The sequence below is a fragment of the Musca vetustissima genome, unplaced genomic scaffold (genome assembly GCF_032173495.1).
Source record: "Musca vetustissima isolate MV318-11 ecotype Yass unplaced genomic scaffold, APGP_CSIRO_Mvet_v1 utg1154, whole genome shotgun sequence".
Taxonomy (NCBI): domain Eukaryota; kingdom Metazoa; phylum Arthropoda; class Insecta; order Diptera; family Muscidae; genus Musca; species Musca vetustissima.
In genome coordinates, this window is record NW_026881586.1 from 99,795 (window position 1) to 126,016 (window position 26,222).

Sequence of the window (26,222 nt, forward strand, 5' to 3'; positions counted from 1 at the left end):
GGATTTTCTGATTTTGGACTTTGGGGATGCGCCTACCATCGGTGGTAATGTCATGATTTTGCAATCGATAATTTTAAATTGCGATCCGGGAAGAAGTTGGTGATGGTGGCTAAATATTTGGAAATTTTTACACATGAGCCGGAATGGGGAGTTTTGCAATATACATATTGAACAAACTGAGAGATAGGACAACAACTTGTAGCACTTCCATTTTGATCTTGTGATGTTTGGAGTTTTTGGCTCGGAACTTAACAAAGGCTTGGCGCTCATTAAAGTCCAATAATTACTTCTGTTGTTTTATGCAACAAACTCATATTCAATAATAATAAAATTGCGCCAGCACGAACACATGAAGTTTTTCTCCAAAGAGTACTTGGAATATGGAAGATTTTTTCGAGACCTTAATGCTTTTTTCAAAACATTAATGCTAGAATTTGCAGGACCTCGACAGGATCATATAAAATTTTCTGAATACCACAACAACACAGCATATTCGAAATCACAGTATTTTGTTAAACATCACCCAGAACAGAGTATATTTTTCATTCCTCAAACAAATGTCACAAATACACCTATTTATTCATCTCCATAATTGCCTTAAATATGTACTGATATTTTTTTTGGATAATCGCATATCGAGAGTTTAATAATCAGATAATACGAGTTTTTTATTGTTTAATATTTAACAATAGAAAAATTAAAACACTTATTTCATATTTGATTAAATTTATGTGTATATTTTTGTTTATTTTTTTTTTTATTTTTAATAATAATTTTCTCATATTTTTACGTTGTCATTTGTTTGTTTGTTGTTTTCCAATAATGAATTTTAAAACCGAAAGCAAAAAATACAAAATTATAATAATAGTCATAATAATAATTCACTTACTTAACAATAATTAATTATAAATATTTGTGTGTGTTTTGTTTTTATAAATTTACTTGCAACCAATTTCCGATCGATGAAGATCTTCAAAATTAAGTCATTCATTAGGTTTTTAATTGAATTAAAACTAACGAAATGTTTATTGTTTTTGTGTTGTTGTGTGCGGACTTAAAACTAACAAAAAAGGAAACAAATTATTTGACTAAATACACTTTTTATATTTAAAAAATATTCAATTTAAAAATCACCGTAAAATTACTAAATGCTAAATAAATAAACAAATTGTGTGTGTGTGTGTTTTGTTTTTTTTTTTTCGTATAGATATTTTCACTACTATGTATAGTTTTGGTTTTTGGATTTTATATACAAAAAATATTTTTTTTTTTACTTAAGCTTAAGAACAAAATAACATTATAAATATGTTGCTGTTTTTGTTGTTGTTATCGTTGTCGTCGTTGTTTTGTCATTCCAAAAAGTATTCAAATTAAATGTGAATGACATAACAAAATTTGAAGAATACGAAATGAACGAAATCAAATTCCAGTTATCATCACACATTATTAACATTTCAAGGATGTTTGGAAACAAAACCGACCGATGTTGTATGTGTGTGTGTGTGTGAGTGTTGTTGAAATATATTCATTATTAGTGCTATTAATTTAGTTTTGTTTTAATTTTAATTAAACAATTCAATTTTCATTTCATTATTATTATTGGGTGTTGTTATAGATATTCAATTCAATGATTTTTTTCTTATTGCTATATGTTTGTTATTTTTTTTTTTCTTATAGGAATTAAAAAGGTAACGCTTATATATTAAAAAAAAAAAAATATGTATATTTAAATATTGTTTTCTATACCTAACTGAAAAAAGTACTTAATTCTATAATTAATACATATTTACAGGCTAATAGAATAGAAACTCGGTTGTTTGAACGTGGTGCAATCAAAAATGTCATCAACCTTAAACCGATCTCCTCCACTCTCTCTCTCTCTCTAACTCCTTTAATTCTTTCACAAATCAATATCCTTCTCACATCAAATTACTGATCATCTTCGGTAGTTGTTACAGATTCACTCTGTCCTCCGGCAATTATTTTACTATTTTCTACATTTAGCTCATCGACAGATGAAGGCCTTGACACGGAGAGTTCATTTTCTCCATCACTGCCATTGTAGTCGGTATCATTTTCACCATTACCCATACTTGTTGGGGTGTACAGATCTTCGTTGTATGTGACACGATCCATAAAACTGCGAATTTCATCAAAATACGAATCATCACGATCAGCCTCATTTGAGGACGGCGAATCACTAATGGCCAGTCCGGTGGATTCTGCCTCGTGTTTCTTCAGATGACGATCCAAATTCGTCTGCTGGCCAAAGCACCGATCACACAAATGACAACGGAATGGCCTTTCCTTGTTGTGGATATTCCGGACATGCCTCTGTAAGTTCGACGAAATGCTAAATGCGCGATCACAATATTTACATGTGTAGGGTTGTTCTCCGGTGTGCGTCCTCAAGTGGCGTGTCAAATTTGCCGAGCGTGGGAATACCTTGCCACAGAACTTGCACGTATAACGATCCTTAAGTTTTCCAGATTGATGGGCGGCGGCAGCCATAACACCCGATGATAGACCTCTTAGGGCTTCACGAAAGATGGGTTCGGGCGGAAACGACTCTCCTCTAGCGCGCAACGCATTGGCATCAAAGGCCGGCCGCTCGCCCATTAGTCCTAAAAAAGGGAACGGACGTTGAAAGGCTGATTCCAATGCGTGTGTGCGATAGAGTTCGTCCAAGAGCATGGGATGGATGGGTCGTGGGCAAGAGGGTGGCATATTGGTGTTGGCGCCTGTCTCGTTGATGCCACCTGCGACGTTGCCATTTGTGGTGGGTGGTGATGGTGACGGTGTGGGTCCCGGTGAGGCTGTTGGTGTTCTGCTACTAATGCTGAAGGCAGTTTTGAAAGAGGATTTCTTTTTGGGTGGTTCATAACTTTCAGCATTGCTTAGCTCTTCATTGGCAATGGGGCTGCGATCGCGAGAGCTGCGTTGCTGCAGGGTCATTGATTTCTGACTGCTCTCCTCGTGGCTATCACGGGAGTCAGTTGAAATGCGTTTGCGCGACAGACTTAAATCCAAAGGTAGTTCGGTGGCAGCAGTTGGTTTGTTGTTTGGTTCCTGTTCATGACGAGGTGAGACGGAGACAATGTCAATGGATTTCTACAAGGACAATAGAAAATGAAGTGGAATGTTATTAAAGGACTTTATTGGATTTAAAAATAGTCGAGAATGAATAACAACTTCTCTCTTGTGTGAGAGTGTGTGTGTTGTCTTTTTGAAACCTACCTTATCTTCATCATTATGTCTGGAAACATTTTCCTCTTCCTCGTCATCGCTACCGTTCTTGGTATTTCCATTATCTTTCTCACCATCCTCTTCTTCATCCTTGGGTTCAGTTTTTAATTCTACCACAGAATTGGATTCTTCATCGGAGGTATAATGTTGAGACTCCTTTTTAAAGGCCTTTGTTTGGCTGGCACCTAACGACGATGGTGACCGCTCTACTGAGGAATTACGCGATGGCTTGTTATCCTCTCTTTCCGTCTGTTTGCCCAAAGACAATCCGAAAGCCTCGTGAACAGCGGCCATTTGTTCTTTGGGTGACATGGAATTGTGTTTCAAATGTCCACCCGCTTGTTGTTGATGTGAGACTGGAGAGCGCAGTTGCTGTTGTTGTTGTTGCTGCAGTCTTAGATCCACATTTGGTTTGGTAAACATTAGGGGGTAGGTGGGTGTTGGTACCGCCGGGGCCTGAGGGAACATATTTTGTAAACCAAAGGCCATGGTTGGGGGGAATGGTGGGAAATAGGGGGAGCGCATGAAGAGCGAGAAGGGATTTGGTGGTGTTGCCATATTGTTGGCAAATTGCGATACTCCGTTAATGCCGCTTGCTGTGCCGCTAGATCGCGCTTGTGTTGCTGACGATGATTGCGCCTGCGATTGATGATGCAACGCTGCTGGATGAGGTAGAGTAGGTGGCAATCCGACTCCTGCAGGTGGTACGTTGGTGGAATCACAAAAACGCTTGTGTTTCGATAATGAGGTAACGGTGCTGAAGCTCTGTCCACACTTGTTGCACTTGATTTGCATGCGACAGTCGGCGTGCATCCGTTTGTGCCGACACAAATTCGAGAACTGCGTATATGCTTTGAAGCACACCTCACACTGGAACGGTTTGATGGAGGAGTGAATGTGCGTGTGCTGCTTTAGGCCAGATGAAGTAGCAAATGTTTTACCGCACTCGGGACAAGCGTGACTTCTGGCACCAATGTGGTGGGTACGAATATGACGCTGTAGATTCGATGGATCACAAAATACCTGCAAATGAAATGAAGAAAAAATAAATAATTGAAGAGAGTTAGATAATGTGTAAGTGTGTGTGTGTGTCTGTGTAAGTGTTAACGCTTCGAAAGCTAACACAGAAAAATCAATCTCATTTTTGTTTTCTTCGAAAGAGGCAACAACAGAAAGAAACAGGCCTAGCGGTGGCTACCGTGTATGACAAAAAACCCAAAACCAACCTTTAAAGCCTAATGTTTATCAGTGTAGATGTGTGTGTGTGTGTTTATGGCTTGGGTTTGCCTATGATGGTATGTAAAATACCTTCTTTATTATTTAGAGGACAAATCAGGCGTTACTTTTGGTGGTGGTGGTGGTCTTTAGATGCTCTTTTGTGGTCTTAAAAAGCTACCAAACGAAAACGAAAATATAATCAATCAATCATGCCAGCACCACCACACAACCACCACCACCGCGTTCGGCACGGCACGGGACAGACAATGGATTGTTGGCAAATGAATGAATGGCCCTACAAGAAACAACAGCTACCACTGCTGTGGCGTTTAACAGAAATTCAGTTGCGTTCTCTGTAAAGCGTGTTGTACTCACTCATTCACTTAGTCTTCCAATCAATTGTGGGATTAATCGAATTTCTTGTAGATGAAAAAAATCAAAACAATTTTTGAAACGTCTCTAAACGGATCTGCCAGACGTGAGCTTACAAAACGTAAATCCCAAACAATTGCCCTCCACCACACTCAAATACGTTGATTACGCAAATGAGATCAAAAAGGTAGAGAAGACGCGGGGGGATAACAGCCTAGCACTCCCTCCACCATTTAAATGCCTGTCCATCGATCCATCCACCTATCCAATCGAACAAACGAATTTACCAACCAACCTCCCCTCCATCCATTATTGATAACACGAAGTGATCGAACAGTTGTTGGCCATCAATTGATACAATTGTCGTCGTCGTCATCATCATCATCAGCATCATTGACGAGAGTGTGAGCGTTGTCAAGCAGTTCACCGTTATTCAATAGTGTTGCACTCACACATTAACAAATTTCTGAAGAAACCTTTTGGGCCATTTGTTTACCACCCGCCGCCAATGCTTTGCACGCACACCGAGACATTCCAAAAAAGTTTTTTTTTTTCAATACATAAATTGTTGATTTAGCGTCTTGTTATTTGGTCTGCCTAATCATGCTGTCAAAAAAATCACTTTCAAGAGTACTTCGTCCGCAATATGAGGGGAAGGTGTATTGATTTGTGGAAAAGAAAACTGGAACCACAAAGGAAATGGATTGGAAAATTTGGAGAAAATTGTTTACTGAAATAAAAAATGGAGACTACCAAAAATCCATTTATGGTGATCTGGTATGTCAGCGTAATAGAGATTTTGAAATAGGTACATGAATATTATTCGCTTAATTTTCATACTACTCCCTTAAGGTTCATCCACATCCATTTTTTTAGTCTAATCCTAAAGTTTTTGCCAAACAATAAAATCTCGAAGACAAGAAAAAAAATTTTGAAGAATGATTGTTGTATAGCTCGTGCTGCTCACTATTACCACATTAAATGGATTAGATTCGACTACTACCAAACAGCAAGAACAGCAACAACAACAAGAAAATAAGAAAACAAACGGATTCAATAGATCTCCAAAAAGATGATGAAGCAATGAAAATAAAAGAAGAGTGGGTGGGGGTGGTGGTTGGTTATCAATGTATTTTTAACTTGAATTTTTTCGTTCCCCTCCTTTGCGCCAGCAAAAATTTGAAAATTTGAAGCTTTTTGACTGTCAGCTTAATGTTGTCGTAAAGCGCGATGATCATGAGGCTAAGACCACAGCTAGCCGATAATAACAATAATGCCGATCATTGAGTTTTTTTCTGAAGGTAATTTTGTAGCAACAAACAGCTAAAGAAGAGACGACCAGTAAACCACCTACAAAGAGATTGTATTATTGAGCGTTATATTTATGTGACCATTTGGGGAGTGGTAATGTTGATGACTTTGAAAGTATCTATGTACCATTCCCCCAGCTCCTCTATGCCCCTAGGCTTGAATGACAACAATCAGTGGTTTTTAAAAAGGCGGTAGCTAGAGTTGGCGACATTTTTTGTTTGGTATTGTTGTTATACTTGTATGTGGGTATCGGTGTGTCTGCCTATATTTGGCCACCGAGTTAGATGTTTTACTCTGTAATCTTAATCTGTTAAAATCCTTATAAAGCTTTTCCTTCATTCTCTCTCTTCCTATTCTTTCTAATTCAAGTGCAAGGTTCACCACTGAAAATGTCAGAAGGGTCAACGGAAATGGATCAATGGTAAATGATACTTTCGAAAGGTGAAATCTTTTCAGAGCGAATCAGTAATGGCTGTTTGAGAAGCCTCTCTTAAACTCCAATCAATTAAAATAAATATAATATTCTATTGTAAAATAGGGATTTGATATAAAATTGAGAATTCCCATACTAATACTTATTTTATTCTGAATATTCCAAATTGGAACATTTTTAGTAATTTTTATTTTCTTTGGTCCGCAATATATTTCTAGTTTAGTTCAGACCACTAACGACCTCCATTGAAAGCCACCATCAATTGCTCCAGATTTCTTCATAAATAGATGTTGAATAGAAAGAATTTTGCTTTGGTATGCCACAATAATGGAAGTGTATACTCATAATCACCACAAATGATACACTTGAGGTATAAAATCATCCTAACACCACCAAAAAAAGAAGACGAAGAAAACTCTAAACTAGCCCAACAATTACATTCATTACCGGCTATATTTTCTCATAAATTGATGAACTCAATTCGGAATGCAATGACTGTGTAATTGTAACGGTCCAGACAAGACACAGTGGCCGAGATAAGATTTTTGTGTTCAGTTCAGTACCTCATTCCTTCTTGAATTTATTGTGGCCTTTGCAAGATAACAACACAAACTTCTAACTGATTTTTCTTTTTTTGGTCAGGTTGATCATCAAAGGAAATTAGAAAACCACAATTGAACACCAGCATAGCATCATCAGCATCATCGGCAACATTGGTAGTTGCTGATGGATGCAGCGGCAGCAGCATTTTCAGCTTAGTAATCTTTTGATGTTCAAAATCCATTAAGCCGTTGATGTTGTTGTTCCTCTTCTTCTTAAGAAAACATTACCACCAACCAACAAGAAATGCTTGCCTTTACGATTATGATAATGATGATTGGACATGGAGGAGAGTCTGGATGGAGAAGCTATTGATGAACGATCCACAAAGAAGCTGATGTTTGAGGTTGTTGTTGATGAGGTGCAAGAAAATAATGTCATAAATTAAGGCTATGAAAAGTTTTCTTATCCCTCAATCTAGCCCCAATGCCATCTAGCCATTGTTGTTGGCCACCGCACAAATGACACGCCCAGCCAGCCACTCTTTTTTTGATTTTGTTTCAAAATTACTATGAATAACGAACATTCAAGTGTAACCAGCCAAGTATTTTAATTCCAAATAATGTTTAATTGTTTAATGCATTCCAATTGTTATTATATATGACTTTGCTGTTGTTGCTGTTGTTGAAGGGAAGGGTATCTGGATGAACGATGGCTGGCTATAACATATTAACTGATTCATTTTTTCTCTTTTCTATTTCTTTTGTTTTGTTTCTCTTCTTGATATGGATGAGGGCGTTTTGTTTGCACTGTGGTTAATGGGAGAGACAACTTTTAGGAGATTTTTTCGGTAATAGTGAGAAAAAATAAGCACCACTTTTTGGAAACCTTATTAAATTCTCTAAGATTTTAAAATGCATTAAAATTCCCCATAGTTATTAATAGACTGTGAAAACTTTGGATATTTGGATATTTTAATACTAAAACTGAGTGTATAGATTTTTATGAAAAATATTCCACACGCTTTTTTTAAATTCCGAATTTTGAGAAATTTGAAAATTTTAATTTTTTTATTCCACTGTCCAATGATATGACTTTGAAAGAAGACAAAGAAGCAGTCTTTACTTTTTTGTGGAAGCTAAAAAAGGAGGGTATCAAAAGCACAAATGACCGTCGGCAATATTGATATGTAAGAAATCAAAAGTTGTTGTTGATCGTGTCACATTGCTTAAGCATTTTTCTTGTTTTTGTTGTTGCTACTTTTGATGTTTGATAAAATAGATTTTTGTTTAATCACAAAACCCAAAATGAGATTTCTTTAAGTTGATCAATCTTCACACTTCATTTTTATTTATCTTCTTTGTCAACCAAAAAACAACATCATAAATGAATATATGTGTGTGTGTGTGCATGACAATCCATTTACTTTTCTAAACAATACACAATTGAAGCTCTTTGGAAAAAAATGCGACATGGTCACCAGTAAACAGTAAAACAAAAAAAAAAAAAACATTACTAAGGCCATAATCCATCATCCAATTTAGAAGTGAATAAAAAAAATCAATTCCAAATCCAGTTTATTTTTCTAACGAAAACCAATCTCCAACAAAAACCAAAAAAATATTAAATTATAACTTACCTTGGTACAATTTTCACAAGGATATTTCCTTATTTCGTTGTGGACCAATGCACGATGTTTCAGCAATACAGGACGATGGCAGAAACGTTTCGAACACAATTCACACAGAAATTCGTCTTTGCGAAAATGATGGAGAGCCACTAAATGATCATCAAGTCTGTAAGGATAGATATAAAAAGAAAATTAATTGGTCATCCAAATGTATGTGTCATTTGTTAAATACAACAACAAAAACCAACCACTCAACATGTGTCAGAATTCACATTTCATTTAAATAAATTACAATGTAAACAAAACACACTTGCTGCCTTACTCCTTATTTAGAAGTTCAATAATGGAGCGATTGAAATCTTTTTGACATGAAAACATTTACAAAACAAAAAAATACAACAACAACTAACCAAAAAAACCGAAAGGAGCAAAAAGGTGAAATCACAAAACACTGCACTTGTTGTTGCTTTTTGTTGTTTCTAGTATACTCCCCATTTATTTAGAATAGAAATTATCAGATAAAATCCTTTTTTGGTCTACCCTCCTCTGTAGCCGCTGTTTGTTTAGTGGCCACCAACAAAATTTTCATTTAATATGCAACAAATCAAATGGTTTCATCAGTGGCCCACTCTTCAGCAATAAAAACACAAAAACCTAATTGTCAAAAGGTCGCACGGGATGGCCAACTGGCCATGCCGAAAGGGACATGGTGACCCACAACTTTGAAATCCTCTGTAAATGTTTTTGAAGTTGTTGCTTGACATGTGCTGTCTGTCTGCCTGAATGTTGTGGTGATGATTTTTGTGATTTGTCATTTGCGTGTTGTTGTAAAATCAAAATTATCCATTAACCAACACCAAGCAACAATAAAAGTAACAACACATGCCAGTACTTGTACTCTTCAAGTGTCCTTTTTGTTGTCTGTCCCCAAAGCAAATCATGTCATCAGCTTTATATATGTAAAAAAAATCAAATCAAATCATGGCTCAGCGTTTTATTGATGCGATTGCATGCATTTGCACTCAATTGTAATGGGCCAGAGCCATGGAGTGACCAAACACTTGAAATTAAACGTGTGTGTTTGTGTGTGGAGTAATTGACACTTTTGTGGTGTCCATCCGTCCATCCACTTAAGTGTCAATATTTACCTTAGCTAGTCAGTCAGTCATTCGCTGGCTGTTAACACTTTTCTTTTAGTGGCTAACTATTGAGCAAATATTGACAATTGATCAACAAAATTTGTTGAACAAGGCGAAATATTTGTTGTTTGTAGTTTGTTTTGTCCAAAGATAGTTTGGATGATAACTCAATTGTGGGAAGGGGTTTCTTCGGACTCAATGATTAGGCTCAAGGAGACCAAATGGAATTGGAGAATATGGCAAGAATCTATTTCAGGAATTAATAAGATAACTGAAGAAGGAGTATAGGGATAAGAAGTTCTTTCTCTGTAGCCACATTTTAGAGTAATGGAGAGCGAGAGAAAGGGAATGAGTCAGTGAGAGGAATAAGATCGTAATGGTAAAAATTATTTTGGGTTTAATTTGTTTCCAAAAATATTGTTAAGTGGTATTAATTTGGTTTGTGATTTTGTATCCTTAAAACTGATGGAATATATAACTTATTATATTTCACCAACTATTCTAGAAAATCAATTTTTGTATCAGAACCTAATATGGACTTAAACCACTTTCAAAATAAACTACTTATATTTGAAGGTACTGCTACTGAGGAAAAGGAAAAGACTCTCTTCTGTATTTTTAAAGCGTTGAAATTTTTATAAAAACAACAAACTGGGATTCAGCCTGACTATTTTCAAAAACAAGATTTTTGAGATAAATAATTCAACTAAATTTATTTTTCATGAGAATCAAAATGAATACTATATATTCACACCAAGTTGTATATATTTTTTAACCTATATAATAACTCAACTTTCATTTTTTATTTACTTTCAGTTTACCTTAACCTTTAAATAATTTCAATGCAACGCCTTCCTCTGCAATTGGAATGAATAACCAAAAAAATCATTGAGGTAAGTCTATTTTCCAACTAATTAATTATATATAATTTATAAAATTTCGGCTTAGATATTGATTGTGGGGGCTTTGCGGATAATCATTCAGTCATAATAACAGACCTAATAACCTTTTAACCCTTTATCTATACAACAACACTCCCCCATCTCTTTTTATACTACTACACAAATTAGGCCTCATTATTAATTGTTTTTTTTTTTCGTTCCCCCCAAAAAAACAAGGTGTTCAACAACACTTGTTTAACATTGTATTTGTTGTTTTTGTAATCACACCAAACCAATTTCCCTTCATACCAAACGAAAGTATTAAAGAGGTGTGCTGATGAGTAAATGACAAATTATAATCGGTTAATCATTCCATTTTTTTCGTTGATTTATATCAGCCTTGTAATTATCACTGACTAATTATTCCCTTTGGGATTTAATTTTGCTTTGTTGTTGTTTTTGTTGTCTACCTTTCTTTGAGTGACACAAGAAATCATTAGAAGAGTTTTATGTTACTACTTACCGATCTATATCTCCAAATGTTTTATCGCAAACTTCACAGCGTATATCAAAACCATTTTCATCATCACTTAATGCAGGATCTAGATTGTCCGATGATTTGTCTTTGTTATCTCGGTATTCGTCGTCGTGATTTAAATTTGAACCATAAAATGAAACTGGAAAGAAGAAAAAATACAAATTATGAAAAATTGTTAGGCGATTTTTCTGAGTAAAAGAATATACTTTTTATTTAAGAATGTATTTTTATAGGGTATGTTCTGATTTAGATTTAGGGTTATTTTCATTTCATAGGCTAGAGAGGTAAAGAATAGATAATATTAAAGTTTCGTAATACAAGTTTGGAATATTAGCGCATTATATTTAAAAGTTTTTTAAATGCTATCGACTCATATTTTTTTCTATTTTTTCAAATAAGGAGAACCTATAGAAATTTCCATGATTGTCATTCCCAACTTATAACTTATAGAGTTGAGGATATTATAGTTTCGTAATACAATTTTTTTAATATTAGCGCAGTATATTTAAAAGCTTATTTTTTTCTAAAATAGCTATCGACTGATATATTTTATATTTTTTTCAAATGGGGAAAACCTATAGAAATTCCCATGATCGTGAATTTTTGAAAATAATTGAACTATAGGATCGTACTTTTTGTTTCACTAATATATTTTCATTATATATTAAAAAGTGTATATATTTTTTATATAGAAAATTGTCATTAAAAATATTAATAATATTTTAATGATATCATGTTATTATTTACAAAAAATATATCTTTTTATATTTAAATATTTTTTCCAATTTCCGATCGTACTTGTAGAAAATATTTATATATTTTAATTTTTCTCACATTAACTCACATTATTTTTACTTAAAATTGTTTGTTTATTTTTTTAATTTGATGATCTTTACACAAAGACTCTTCTTCACAACTTCTTTGTCTTCTCTGGAAGAATCGTCGTTCTTTGGTCAGTTTTTTTTTTTATTTATTTATTTCGGTTTGTTTGGTAATCTTCAGTGAGCGCACACACAACTTGACTCTTCCGTTTCCGTTGAACAAGTGTTTGACCATGGAGTCCTGTAAAGCGTCAAGTGTCCTTTGTACGAAGCTCTTGTCTGATGTTCTGTCCGACTGTTCGGTTCCACTTGACCGCTTACCGCACTACACTCATACAGCAGTGGTAGTATTAGTAGTCGCACACTCATTTATTTTGCCACACAAGGACTTTTCATGATTTTCCCTAACCCACAACTACCCACTCGCGGTGGACGTGTTTCATTTTTTTTCGCTTAGTTTTCGTTAAACACGTAAACATATGAAAATAAAAAATGAATAGATAATTGGCTTTTGTATGCATACCAAACATCAAATGCACACATACACACACACAGGCGCGCAACTAACTAAAATAAGGGTAAACTCCCTCACCTGTATGCACAAGAAAAGTATGGTCGTGGACTTTAATAATATTTGCCCAGGACACCCCTAAAAATACAAATCATACCCGAAAGTAGAATAGGCTTCATACACATACACACAGGCAAACACAACACCTGAACTGAGTTGTGGGCCACAAGGTTTGCTGTTGTTGCTATTCTCTTAGGACCTGGCACTTGACCGAAAAGAAGCAGCAACCGTTGAGATACGCAACTGATTGAAAGCCACATTTGACATGATAACAGCAACGACAAAAACTACAACAACAACTGTGAATACCGGTCAAAAAATTAAATCAAATTGTCCATTAAGCAGAGTGACCGGCCACCAAACGTATGCCAGGAGTCAAGAGCTAAAGCAAAGCAGGTGCTGGTGTTTAGACCTAAGGGATGTTACGTAAAGGTCGAGAAGATTTTCGTGACTTTATTTTTTTTTTTAATTCAGAATTTTCTTGCGGTTTTTGACTCAAGCTGGGCACACAGGTGGCCCAACCTCTGACATTGGCCTGAGCTGGCTTTTAGTTTAATGTTAAAAAGTCAATTGCATTTTGGCCTTGTGTCATATGGTTAACAATTCGGGGTGACTGACTAGTCATGTCGCTGAAGGGTGGTAGTGGTGGCGTTTGATTGTTTTCTTCTTTTTGCTTCTTCTCTGCTTCTAATTACGTGTTAATAAAAACAGGAGTAAGAGTGCGGGACACTTACACACCACCTCTTAGCATTATGGGTTCGTAAGAAGAGTGAAAACTGGCTTATGGGTTAGGAACAAAAGGATAAGGACTTTAAAATATGGGTGGTTAACATTTGCCCCATCTAATTTAGGTTTGAGTAAATTATTGAATCACCTGTATAAAATTCCCACGCAAAAACATAAACACATTTTTCCTTAAATAAAAGTGTCATCTGGAGGAGATTCCTGGCGCAATAAGCAGGGTTTTTTTTTGAAATGTAAATCTTTAGAAAAGATAATGCAATGAATCACTTGTATAAAATTCCCACACACAAATTAAAACAACATTTCCTTTAAAGAAAATGTTCAGTTATTATTTATAAATAGGAAACAAATTCCTGATATATCGAAAACTCTTTATAATTATTAGAAATATTTATATATGGTTTGTAAGGAGAATTTTACTTGTATTAAGAGTGGGGTTCGTTCACTAAATGGTGTCTAGGCCAAATTAAGAGATCACAGGTCATTTGAAAAAATACCCGCCTTGGTTTTTATATTTTTAAACGCCAAGGATATTTATTTTCAAATTTCTTTATTTTTCAAAATCAATTAATTGTCACCCCTTCTGTCGTGATTGACATGTTGTCTGTCCTATGCTACTCTCATAAATGATAAATGAATTTCCCGAACAAAAGCAAAAACGCTTTAAAAAGGCCAACGATTGATGATGCTCTTGGCATTAGTGTCTCGATAATGATGTCCACATTTGATCATCCGACTAAATTGCATTAGTTCACCAAGTGCAAGGCGCTTACGGCAGAATGGAAATAAACCCCTTTTTTATTTTTATTTTTTTGAGGTGCTATCACCTCTTTCGCCAACTCCTCTCTATTGATGACGCCTGACATGTGCCGCCACACATATTGTTTTGTCATCAATTGCAAAAACAGTAGTCGTTTGGTTTGACTTTTCTATGGCGTTGTTAAAAGATTTAAGAATGATTGATGATGATCTGCATCATCATAGCCAGTGTCGCTCATTGGAGTTTTTTTCTCTACCGGCTACCTCATCTACCGGCTAATGTCTAATAATGTGAGGCAATAGAAAATTATAGGTTTGGTCCAGAGGCCTTGTTTTTTTTTCTACATGTGAATGGATGATAGTTTAAGCCTTTACTTTTTGTTGTTGTTAGTTTGAGTAAGAAGAAGAACTGTAACAACAACAAAGCCATCAAAAGTGGAAAAAAGTTAATTTAGTTGTTATGGTGTCAACGTGCGATAAAAAATGATGATGATGGGGCATGCCACTAACTAGCTGCAATGATGATGGTGATAATCGTGATGCTTCTGGTGATGGGTGCTGCTGTTTTTTCGTTTATGTCATTTACTACTGATGATATTGTTGATGGTTTAATTAATGGTTATTTTATGTGAAACATGGTACACATGTGATTTTTAACCCTTCCGGGTTTTTTTCTTAATAAGATTATCAGTGTCATGTCAATGGTAATCGAATCTTTTAAGGTAAATCATAGAAAAATTAAAAAAATGATTTTGTCAAATGGCAGGAGACATACATCATATGATGCATGCTCGGTGTATGATTTCATTTTCAAAAATAATGTTCAGATTCTTAAAATATGTAGTTGAAGATTCTGATGTGTGATATAAAACTTTATATATGATCCTCGGGAGGTTAAGTACAGCATTTCAATCACAATTTAGGATATACAATTAACGTTTTCTATAATATAATAATATTGGGATAGATGAGTGTCTCCAGCTTAATAATGTAATCAAAATAGAAAACTTCGAAAATGATTCTTAATATGGTGGAAGTTAATTTGAATGACAGTCTAGACTTATATATTAAATGGTTATCAAAATTCCAGTCCCTGTATCTACTCATTGTTTCTAAATTGTCATCATTGCCACTGTACAACGCTCATCTCTTCAGTTTTATTTTTTAGTTTGCCAATATTGAAATCACTTCTATCAATATTCAAATTACAAACTTCCAGTTAAAAATCAATAATAAATGAATCATGAAAACAATTTTCCATTTTTTTTTTGTCATTGCAAATACGGAAATTCAGTTTTATATTGAATTAAAAAAAAAAACAAAAACCAAAAAAAACCAAGATTCTTCTCTCCACTTGATGTATATTGCATAAATTACTCTAATTTTCCAATGATATATTTAAAAAAAAACCCCCCAAACAACAACAAGAAAATCGCAAAGATTTGAAAACAATCGACAAACAGATCGACTCGTCTAGATAAAGATCATCACCGGAGCAACATCATCAACAACAGCAGCAGCGCTACCACAGCCAAGTAAGCAAAGTGCCGGAGGATAAACCAAAAAAAAACAAACGAAACGTTATTAAAGCAAAAACAAACAGTAAAAATACATTACGCAAACAAGATTAAAAGATAGTGAGGCACACGTACCCCATATAGTAGTATAGCAGATACTGATGTTGTTGTTGCTGCTGCAGTCATACAGTATTAATGTTTTGATCTTGACGCCACACAATCATAAATGTGGGAAACAACACAGCTGGACACCCGGCTAACAAACAAGTAAACGACATTAGCTTTACACCGGTGCAAAACCTCGCTCTCACAAATACAACAACTACAATAACGAAAATTTCCAATGGGCCCTAGGAAAAACCACACAGATGCAACAACAACAAAAACAATTGGCCTATCAAAAAACTGAAACAATTAGTTAAAGATTTGATGTTGAAACTAAATATACACTACAAATGAAGGAACTAGAATGTGGGTAGACTCTCAGGCAGGCAGCAGACAGACAGACCAACAGATAACTTCAGTTACCGAAAAAGGGAGATGTAATAATAAAGATAAATGCGTGACTTGGTGTAAGGCACGCGTTCAACAACAAAAAATATCACAGTCACAAGTTACAATCACGCCATCAAATGTAGCAACATCAAACTCGGCACAGACAGACATATCCCAGTGAACATATTTACGAAAAATAAAAAAAAAACAAAAACCCAGTGATCTTTTAAGCATTAAGAATTTACAAGAGAGAAAATATTACGGCATGATAAAAAATCCGAAAGACCTTTTGAACTGATCTGAAGGCTTCTAACTTTTCACCATCATCACTCCCTATGAAATCTTGAAAATATATAAGTTTTTTTAATTTAATTTTTATTTTTTGGAATTGCAAAAATTTTTTATATTTTATACAACCAAATTAAAGTTTACATTTTGTAGTTTCCATATTTTTAAAATAGAAAATTTATTATTTCAGGCTATTTCTAAAAACCACGTCTTCCTTTTTTAAATTTGTTCACTGGGATATCACTGGTACTCGCTTCTGTTGTTGTTATTGTTAAATTTTTATTTCATAAGGGCTTATTAATGGTTAATATGTTGGCATTGTAATGACAATGTTTGTTGATTACACAATTATTCGGCGAAGGAAATGATGCTGAAATGTGGACATAAAACCACCACCAACGCCAACAACAATAACACCTCCATCTATGACGTAGTAGGACAACAACAACGACAACAAACAGGATCGTTGATATTAAAAACTCATGTTAGGCCACGTTTAGGTTGCAATCAGATGAAAATATGACATGAAATTGATATATACAATGTTTGTCAAACAGATTATAAGGGTTTATAAACGACCGACCGACTGGCTGGCTGGCTGCTGCTAATGTCCTTTAAAATTGAACAATAAAGTGTGAACAAGGACACCGCCACCACCACCGCCAATGATGGGTAGTGCGTAATGTGTGTATTTGTGGAGGGTGCCATAAGCCAGGATTTTTATTAATTTCCTAACAAATGCCCACAGACGCGCATGCGTACATGTGTTTGGCTGACACTAGCATCAATCTCAACCCCCCTTGCACGGTAGCAAACCCCGGCTATACACATGCCCATGTTTTCATTTGTTATTAAAAATTTGTTAAATTGAATGTCATTTAGCAGGAGGAAAACTCTGAACATTAACTTCAAATCAACACATCATCATAATCATCGTCATGACCATCAATATTTTATGATCCAACATCACGCCACCAAAAAAGAATGAAAAAAACTGCAACAACAACACAAAAGTGCACATTTTAATCCTAATCCTCCCGTATAATGGCAACATTTTTATAGAATTGAGGATGATGAGGTACATACTGGAATGATGATGTGATTATGGAACCCCCTCATACGTTGACGGTATGGTGTAGTTTATTAACGTATTGTGTGATCATATCATGATCATGATACCATTGGTTAAATGTATATTTCATGTTTGTTATTTTTTCCTTTCGTTCTTCGGGACATAAAGAGTATTTCAAAGGATAATACTCAATTGAAAAGTAGCACTAATGAAATTTTTGACTCGTGTCTAATTTTAAAAATGTGGACTTTTCAATTTGTTTATGTAGAATGACAATACGATTTAAAGCAACTGTTTTTTTGTTGAAGGGTTACATGATGAGTGGTAGGGATTTATATTTTAAATAAATCCTTTTTGAACACACAACAAGGAAAAGCTTCTATAAAATATATATCTAACAGAAATCTCATAGATATTCAAATTCACAACTAGTTTAATTTTTTATTATTCCTCCCCTCTGTCTTTCTTTTAATTTCAAAACAAATTAAGTTTAAGTATTTAAAAAAACTCACATTTTTGTAACCGATTTTTGCTAACATTTTCCCAACGCCATAAGTTCTTTGAAAAAAAAATCCTTATACACCTGGCTAATTCCTTTACATGAACCCACTACCACACAAAATGACTTTTTAACATAAATTTGTAACGTATTTTTTTTTGTCCTTACCACCTACCAATAAATAAGTGGTAGGTTTTGTTTTCTTGCGCCTCACTGAAGTCATGCTTAGGTGCGCACATATCACCCACTTAAAGGACATTTGTATCGGTATACTTAACATAAGGTTAACAGAAGACATATGGTGGTCAAAACAGTGGTAGTGAGTGGGTTGGTTGTTCACATTTGGTGGGAAAAAGGATAGTTTCTAGAAGTTGTTGTGCAAACAATCAAATTATTTCAAAAGTTGTGGGAAAATTTGTGAGAATATTTTGAAGGGGTGGTGGAAAAGAATACTTTAAATTGAATGTGATAATATTGCAAAATAATTGTTTTTTAATTCAACTTTACTTACTTTTAAAAAATACTAAATAAAAATAATTTTTAAACTTTACTTACCATTATCTCTTTCACTGCGATCTTCACTGCTGTGTATTGATGAGCCGGTATGAGCCTCTCCATTCATTAAGGAATCATTGTGATCATATGGTGTTATGGGCCAACCATCAACAATCATTTCTTCACCAGCTGCAATATCACGATTTGTTTCATACCATAACTAAAATAATTGCAGAAAAAAACTTATTTTTATTTTTTACACCAATTTAAAAAAAAAACCATTTTAACTTACACATCCTGCTATACAAAAATTTGTTAAATTAGCCTCCTTTTCATTATCCACAGAGGTAACAGTGCGAATTTTCTTTAATAAATTTTTCACTTCAGGTGAGGGTTGCAATAAACTACGTATATGGGGCATATTTAAAAGCTGAAAGTAAAAATGAAATAAAAAGAAAAAATATTAATACCTATTTGACAAATCAAAGTAAACTATGCGGAATTTCCGGCTCTGTTAAATGTTGTTTCCTGACTAGCGACATCTGTTGATGTATAGTAAAATTGTAACATTATTTGGTATTTTACTGTAAAAATGGTTTGTGTCATTGCTTAACATGAATATGTTATTTAAAAAATTCTGTTAACGGGAATGTTAAGATGAATTTATGAAATATCTTGTTATTCCTCACCATATAAAAACAAAAAGGGAAGCATACCAATTAAACAAATCCTATAACTGATCTGGCTTGTAGTTCCAACTACAAATTGGCAAATAAAATGTCAATCACCTTAAAAATAATAAATCTCGTCCATATATTCACTATGTTTCCTTAAATTATTATAGATTCTTAAATCCACTCTAAAAAGATTTAATTTATGGATTTGAATTTTATCTGTTTCAAAACTTTTATACCTCGCTCTATTTTATCTCTTCACTACTTTTTGAGAAAATATTGTCCGGTGTTGGGAAGAAATAATTAATTTTAAGGACATTTTACCCTTAAAATTGATTGCAGAAATTACATGCACATGTTTCCGCATCACAAAGACAAAAACAAAAAACCAATTATAACAATACTATTGATTTGATTTACGTTTGAAAACCCCTTTTTCATGTCCACATTTTCAATAAAAAAATTCTCATAAATCCTTTACGTGTTGTGTCCTGCACATTTCATGTCATGTTCTTTTAGTTAGTCCTCCGTTCGTTTGAAGAAGTTTCTTTTGAACTATCCTCTAACGAAATTATAATTAATGAATTGTGGTGAAATGACAAACGTACAACAAATTAAATACAAGAAGCCACACAACAACAATAACAACAAAGGCGAAGAAGATAATATTGTTTCCTTCCAAAGACAAACGGTAGCATGCAACAACAAAAAATATTGATTTGCGTGCGGCACATACCCTAAAGAAGACGTCACACTGTCTGCCAAAGAAAACCCAAGAAGAAAGGGAAGACTTAAGACGGCGGCGGCTGACCGTCCAGTGATAAGTGCGGGTTTCATTTTGGTCTCCAGGGAATGTGGTTATGGTTAATGTGTTACAAAAGGGAGGAGAAGATAGTAATTTCCAAAGATAAATACTAAAGTGTGCGTGACCAGAGAAAGACTTAAGACAAATGTTTAGGGTTGTCCACAATATTTTACAGTTAGTTTTTGGTAAAATTGATTATCAGTTCTTATAAATTAGTTATGAAAGAAGTGATTTTTTGTGTGTCATGAAATCTCAGCGGGAAGCCTGGGTTTAGAAACGAAACTGCTGGGTTTGTGTATGTAATTCATAATAATCAGCAGCAGCATCATCATTATCCTGAAACCCTTTTTTAGAAGAACAACAACAACAATTGAGCAGACCAACATTGAGTTGTAAATACCGAACAATTGATGGCGATTATGCCAAGTGTTGAGTAGCCGTTGAGAGCCGTTGATAAAGAAGTCTCGTCTCGCCTGGCTTTAAATTAATTGGAGTGTAAGCATTCATGCCCAATAACTTTCTTCAATTGCCACGGTGGGTAAGGGCTAAAGTCTTAATCCAAAAGGTTTAAACTTTACAAAGTTCATAACTTTTAAACATTCTCTCTCTCTAAATGTCTGTTAAAGCAATCATGGCAATAGTAGACGTATGCCTGGCTATCCCTTTGCGGGATATTCACTTCATTGTATGGAGAAGCTGGAACTGTTCGGTTAAGTTGTTTCGTGCGGCGTGTTTTTTGTTAAACATGTGTAGCCACTTGACTGTTGTTTTACACCAACTTTTGTTTAGCGGATTCTGGCCGCTACTGTGGCGTGTTATATGTGTGTGACTCTTATTGGTTAACTCATTTGGAAAAACGTCGGTTATTTTCAACAATATGTATTCTCTTGGAACTTTTTTTCTGTGTTGTGTTGGCGTAGCTTTTTTTTTCTTCTTTTTTTGTGAACATCCCGCTGCTGTTGTTTGTAGTAGTTTGGATGAGTATGGTTTTTGTTGTTGCTGTTATTATTAAGTGGCTTATATACGTACGTTCCAGCAACACGCTCCAAAAATTATATTATTTTAATATGTAAGCATATAAAAATGCATCATCATGATTTTTTGTGCAAGAGAGAAAACACTTTGTTCACTCTTAACATCCCTCCTCTGCAAGTTTCCATGTGCCTTGCAGTGATTTTTGAAGAGGATTTTCAAGAGTTTAAATTAAATGGTGACACATGTATGAGCTTGAATGCCGTATGTCGTCGAAATGGGCCTGTACATATGTTCTGCTTGCTCATTTTCAAGTGAGGAAGTTTCTTGATACCTTCTAATTTCCCCTTGGTGGATTGGGGAAACGTCTAAATGGTATTCTTTTTTTTGTTAAAAATATTAAACTCAATATTTTTTTTTAATTTCAAAAATATAGGGTTTAAATAATTGTCTTAGAATTTATTAATCTTTCTGAAAGGATCTAAAAATTATTTCTCGAACTATTCACGAAAAATATGGAATACAATCAGGATCAATAAATAAATGTAATAGAGTTCACTTCGTGGAATTTGTTTAAAAGTAAATTCATAAAAAATTGGTTTACTGAATGCCTACAATTTTTATTTTTCAAAATAACCTCACATTTTTTATAAACTAAATTTCGATTGCCGCCAGCGGAAATATAGAAAATCTATACATTGTTGCAGTATCATCTTATCAATTTCTTGTCCTTTCTTAATCCTTCCGAATATCAAATTTCTATATCTATGTCGATTGATTTTTTATCTTTGTCCATAGACAATATTTTGTGTGTAAACCCTGTCTTAGACCATTTTAAGATCATGTAACACTTTTCAAAAAAAATAAAAAAAACATGAAATTAGTTGTCTCCAATTTCTACAATAACAAAACACTTTTCACATGTTTTCTTTAGATATGACAAAAATATAACAAAACACAATCACTTTTTTATGAAAGGCATTGAAATATGACATTTTCAAAAAATATTGTCAAGACAATGCCAACAGACATGGCCAATTGATATGACAACACCGAGGCAGAGAGAGAGAGAGATCACTTTAATCCCATCTGAATGGAGGATTAGTTAGCTACAAATTTGTGCCTTCCTTGATGCTTCCTGTTTTATTTATCTTTGCCAGATCCAGTTTTGTCTAGCCAAGGATGGATGGCTGGATGGCGAACAATGACAATCTCTGGTATTTGAATTATGAAAATTGGGTTGTCAGCCAGTTTAACACATTTTGTCAAAGGAACTACTTTTTGCAGATTTAAATAAAACCATAACACATAAATTGCACCTTTTTTGCTTTGGTGGTCGCTACACTAATAGCAACAACAACAAGAGAGGAGGGAACCTCGGCTGAGCCATCTATGGAAATATGAAAAATAATATTTACATTATTTTTGCCCCTTTACAAATTTCGTTTTCAATGTGCAAAAAACATATTTTCATTTTTTCGTTTTGGAATATTTGTTTAGTGGATGTTCACACTTTAGGAGTTACAAGCAAATCGAAGGGCACCAACAATAACAACAATATTCCGAAGATGATCTCTATTTCGAGTGCTTCATAAACAAGGGCAATCAAAAACCATAAACGGAAAATAAAGGGAATCCTCCTATGGTTACCTGGCTGTTTTCTTCAATTGGATTGTCTGTCAATCGTTCGTTTCTTCTTCGATTCAGAAGATACAGAAGGCAATGTTGATGATGGGTTTTTGTTATTGTAACAATAAAGCTGTTCATCTGGTGTGAAGAGAGAGGGAGAAAGTGACGGTGACAAGCCCCTAATTGGAATTATCTTGCGTTTGAATTTAAGCCTCATTTAGGGACACTTTGTGGATTTGCCTGCTTTGCTTCCGTGTGAGCAAATTAGCTCTGGTCTGAGGTAATGTGTGTGCGCATGCGTGTTTTTGCGATCTACAAGGATTGTGTTGTTGTTGTCTGTCCGGTCCAGTAGGGGATTATCCTTTAACGGTTGGCAATTGTGCGTTCTTTGGTTCCTGCCTGGCGTTAATTTCCTTATTGATTTGTCAGTCAGTCAACTTGAAGAGTATCACTCTCACATCACTCTAACGGTCATTCGAGCATTTCCCAAGCGTGACAATGGTGATGGTGGTGGCGTCTTTTTTTAATTAAATATTTTCCCAATCACTTAATTTTCACCCAAAAAAAAAAGATAGAAATTGCAAAAATTTTTTCCCTTTTTAGTTGCAAATAAATACAAAATTCATTTGCTTGCCGGATTTGTTGGGTTATGCTGTAACAGGATTAAATTACAAACACACAAATGTGTCAAATATACTCTCACACTCACACATATGTAGGAAATGTGATCTGCTTTGCTTTGAAATGGGAAGGAAGAAAGGAAAAAACAACTACAATTTGCGCAAATTTTTACTGATTTTTATGTCAAAAAAGAAAGAAAATTTTTGTAAACAGATGTGAAAGGATTACTGACGACGACGACGATGATGATGTCCTTTGTTTGTGACTTATATCCTATATTTATTTCCTATTTCCATTTGGTTCATACTTACATCCCATGCATTCGTTTTGTCCGTTGGTTCGCTCATGGCAAATGGTCCAAAACGGGTACCACGTCGCAGATGTTGTTTGGCAAAGACACCATTTTCACGTGGCACTAAATCACAGATGGGTTCCTGAAGACGGGCCATTCGCAACAGCAGGTTTTCTGCTTGCAGTTTACTACTAAGTAACTGCTCCATTTGGGCGGGTGTGGTATGATGTAGCGCTGAACTGTTCAAAAATCCACCAGGACTATTGGTCAGCGACGAATTGGCATCCGTCAAGTCGGTATTTCTTGTGGGCGATTCACTGCCACGATAGCCGTTGTGTAGCTGTTGATTATGCGGTGCAGGATGATGATAACTGCTAAGATCTGTACTGTGGGCACTCAAAGCCAACGGATGTCCCGCTGTGGGTGAGATCAGGTTATGGGGAAATTGTCTGAAAGCACTTAAATCGTAATCGTCACTTGTGCTGCCTGCGAATGGGGAAATGAAGAAAAGAAACGGGAATTTAATTAGAAAAACATAAATCAGATGGATTAAAGGGTCTTATATTAAAAATTAAAAATTATATATGAAACAAATATTTTCCCATATTTTTAATCATGGGTAGATTTTTTTAGCAAATGCTTTACATGTCAAAATATATTTTTTTTAGGAAAAATGATCCTACGATCACTAGGATTATTTAATGTATTCGAAATAATTATTGTGACAATGTTTGATTTCATATATCCCTAGAATTTTAGGGATTTTATATTCTAAGAATATAAAATCGATTTAATAGTCGATATTTTTTCAATATTATTCTGGTTGATTCTTACTGATTAATTTTCAAAAACCATAACATCATGACATCTTTAGAATTAAAAATTAAGTTTCATAATTAGATTTATAAAAAAGTAAATTTTTGGCAATTAGAAGTTTTCATAATTTGTTCGGAAAATTAATTTTTGAATTAAATGAAGTACATTGCTCAAATAATAATTTGTGTTACAATTACATTCGCCAAAATTATTTCTCCAATAACATAACTTTTACTTTGAATAAATAAAAACATTAAAATATGAATATAAAACTATAAAAATCCTAGGCCAAAACAGGCAAAAACAAATTCAGGAATAAAAATATTTCCAATTTTATCTCCAATTGAGAAGATTGAAAAAGCAAATTTTCCCATTTCCTTCAAAATGTGTATAATATTCGTATGGCTTTCCTTCCCAGTTAATGTTGTCTACATCAACTCGGTATGCCGATTAACTGAAATATCACCCCTGTAACTTTACTAATCGCTAACAAACAATCGCAAACAAATTGTTTATTCAATTGTTAATTTCAAATGTTATTAGAAATGTTTCTTCTTTTTGTTTTTGTTGTTTTAAATTAAATGTCCCAATGTCCAAATAGATAATGCGATATGACAATCAAGTTTGTATTTAAAAATAAATGCCTCAGATAGATAGGGGAAGCGCTTAGCTAATACCATTCCGCCGCTGCATTATCAACAACAGAATAATCTGACAAATAAAGCTAATGGGTAAGCAAATTGGCATTATCATTTGATGTCCATCAAATTATGGCTTGTTTCCACAAATTGTCACATTTGAAATGATTTTGCTTTCTGAAGAAGCTCGAAGGGGGAGCCAAGAAGTAGTTGTTAGGGTTTTTCCAATGGTATCTATGAATAGATTTGGATTCACCCATAAATGTTAAAAATATCAATCAATGATTGACACTTTCAAAGCAATGATAGACAATAATGTCATAAGAAGCTTTCCAATTTCTGTTTTTTGTTTTGTTTTTGATAGCCACAATTCTAGAGTACTCCATAGGAGAGCGAGAGATAAGCAGCCATGAGATAGGTAAAAGTAAATAGCAGATATTTCGTGTTCAATTCCCAAGAACGCGATGACCTTGTGTGAGGTCCTTGTTAGATTTGTTGCTGTGTTTGTAACAAGGCGCTAGGTACACGTGTTGCGAGATCTTGTTGTTGGTGTTATTTTAAAGGATTTCATTGTTAACAACAGGATGGTGAGGATGCGATGCTGCTGCACGATGATTGAGTAATATTTTTTTATTTTGTTTTAGTGGTTTACCGCGCTTAGTTAAACACTTGGCCATATTTATCTTTGTGGCCAAGTGTGAAAATTCTCATTGTTGTTTATTACCTTGTTAACAAGTTTACAATGTTGTTACCAATTTTCGGTTGGTTTTGTTTTTGGCCTAATTACAAGAGATTTTCAAGATTAACACTTGTTTTTCAAGTAACTAAATAAAGGACCACTTGAGTTGTATTTTAGTTGTTTTTTGTTTTAAATAAATATTGATACAGGCTTGTTCTAGGGAGATTGTAAATTTTAGACAATTTGTTGTTTTTTTTTTTCAAACAGATAAGAAAACTTGATAAATACCAAAGGGAGTAATCATAGAATTTCAACAGTGCTTTAGAAAATCTTTATTAATCATAATTTAGAAAATTATTAATTGTTGAAAACAAAAACCTCAAAAACCCAGATAAAAAACATATATTTTCATTTTCCTTGCTATGATTCATTTTCAGTTTGTTCTTTTTGAAAATGCACATGCCATGGGCCAGATGTTTCCGATATGCACATATCGTTTGTGGTTAAATGGCTGAACTAAAATAGAT

General features: G+C 34.3%; 1 protein-coding gene across 1 annotated transcript; it reads right to left on the minus strand.

The window, feature by feature from the left end:
• Positions 1-1,929: 1,929 nt before the first annotated feature.
• Positions 1,930-23,878, minus strand: LOC133327515 (transcription factor hamlet). The gene is made up of 7 exons (XM_061536034.1): positions 23,582-23,878; positions 18,862-18,999; positions 18,630-18,789; positions 11,294-11,447; positions 8,760-8,916; positions 3,238-4,269; positions 1,930-3,111 (listed from the first exon to the last, which is right to left on the minus strand). The coding sequence occupies exons 1-7, from the start codon at positions 23,768-23,770 to the stop codon at positions 1,930-1,932; spliced, it is 3,012 nt and encodes a 1,003-aa protein (XP_061392018.1). The 5' UTR covers positions 23,771-23,878.
• Between the last annotated feature and the right edge of the window lie 2,344 nt (positions 23,879-26,222).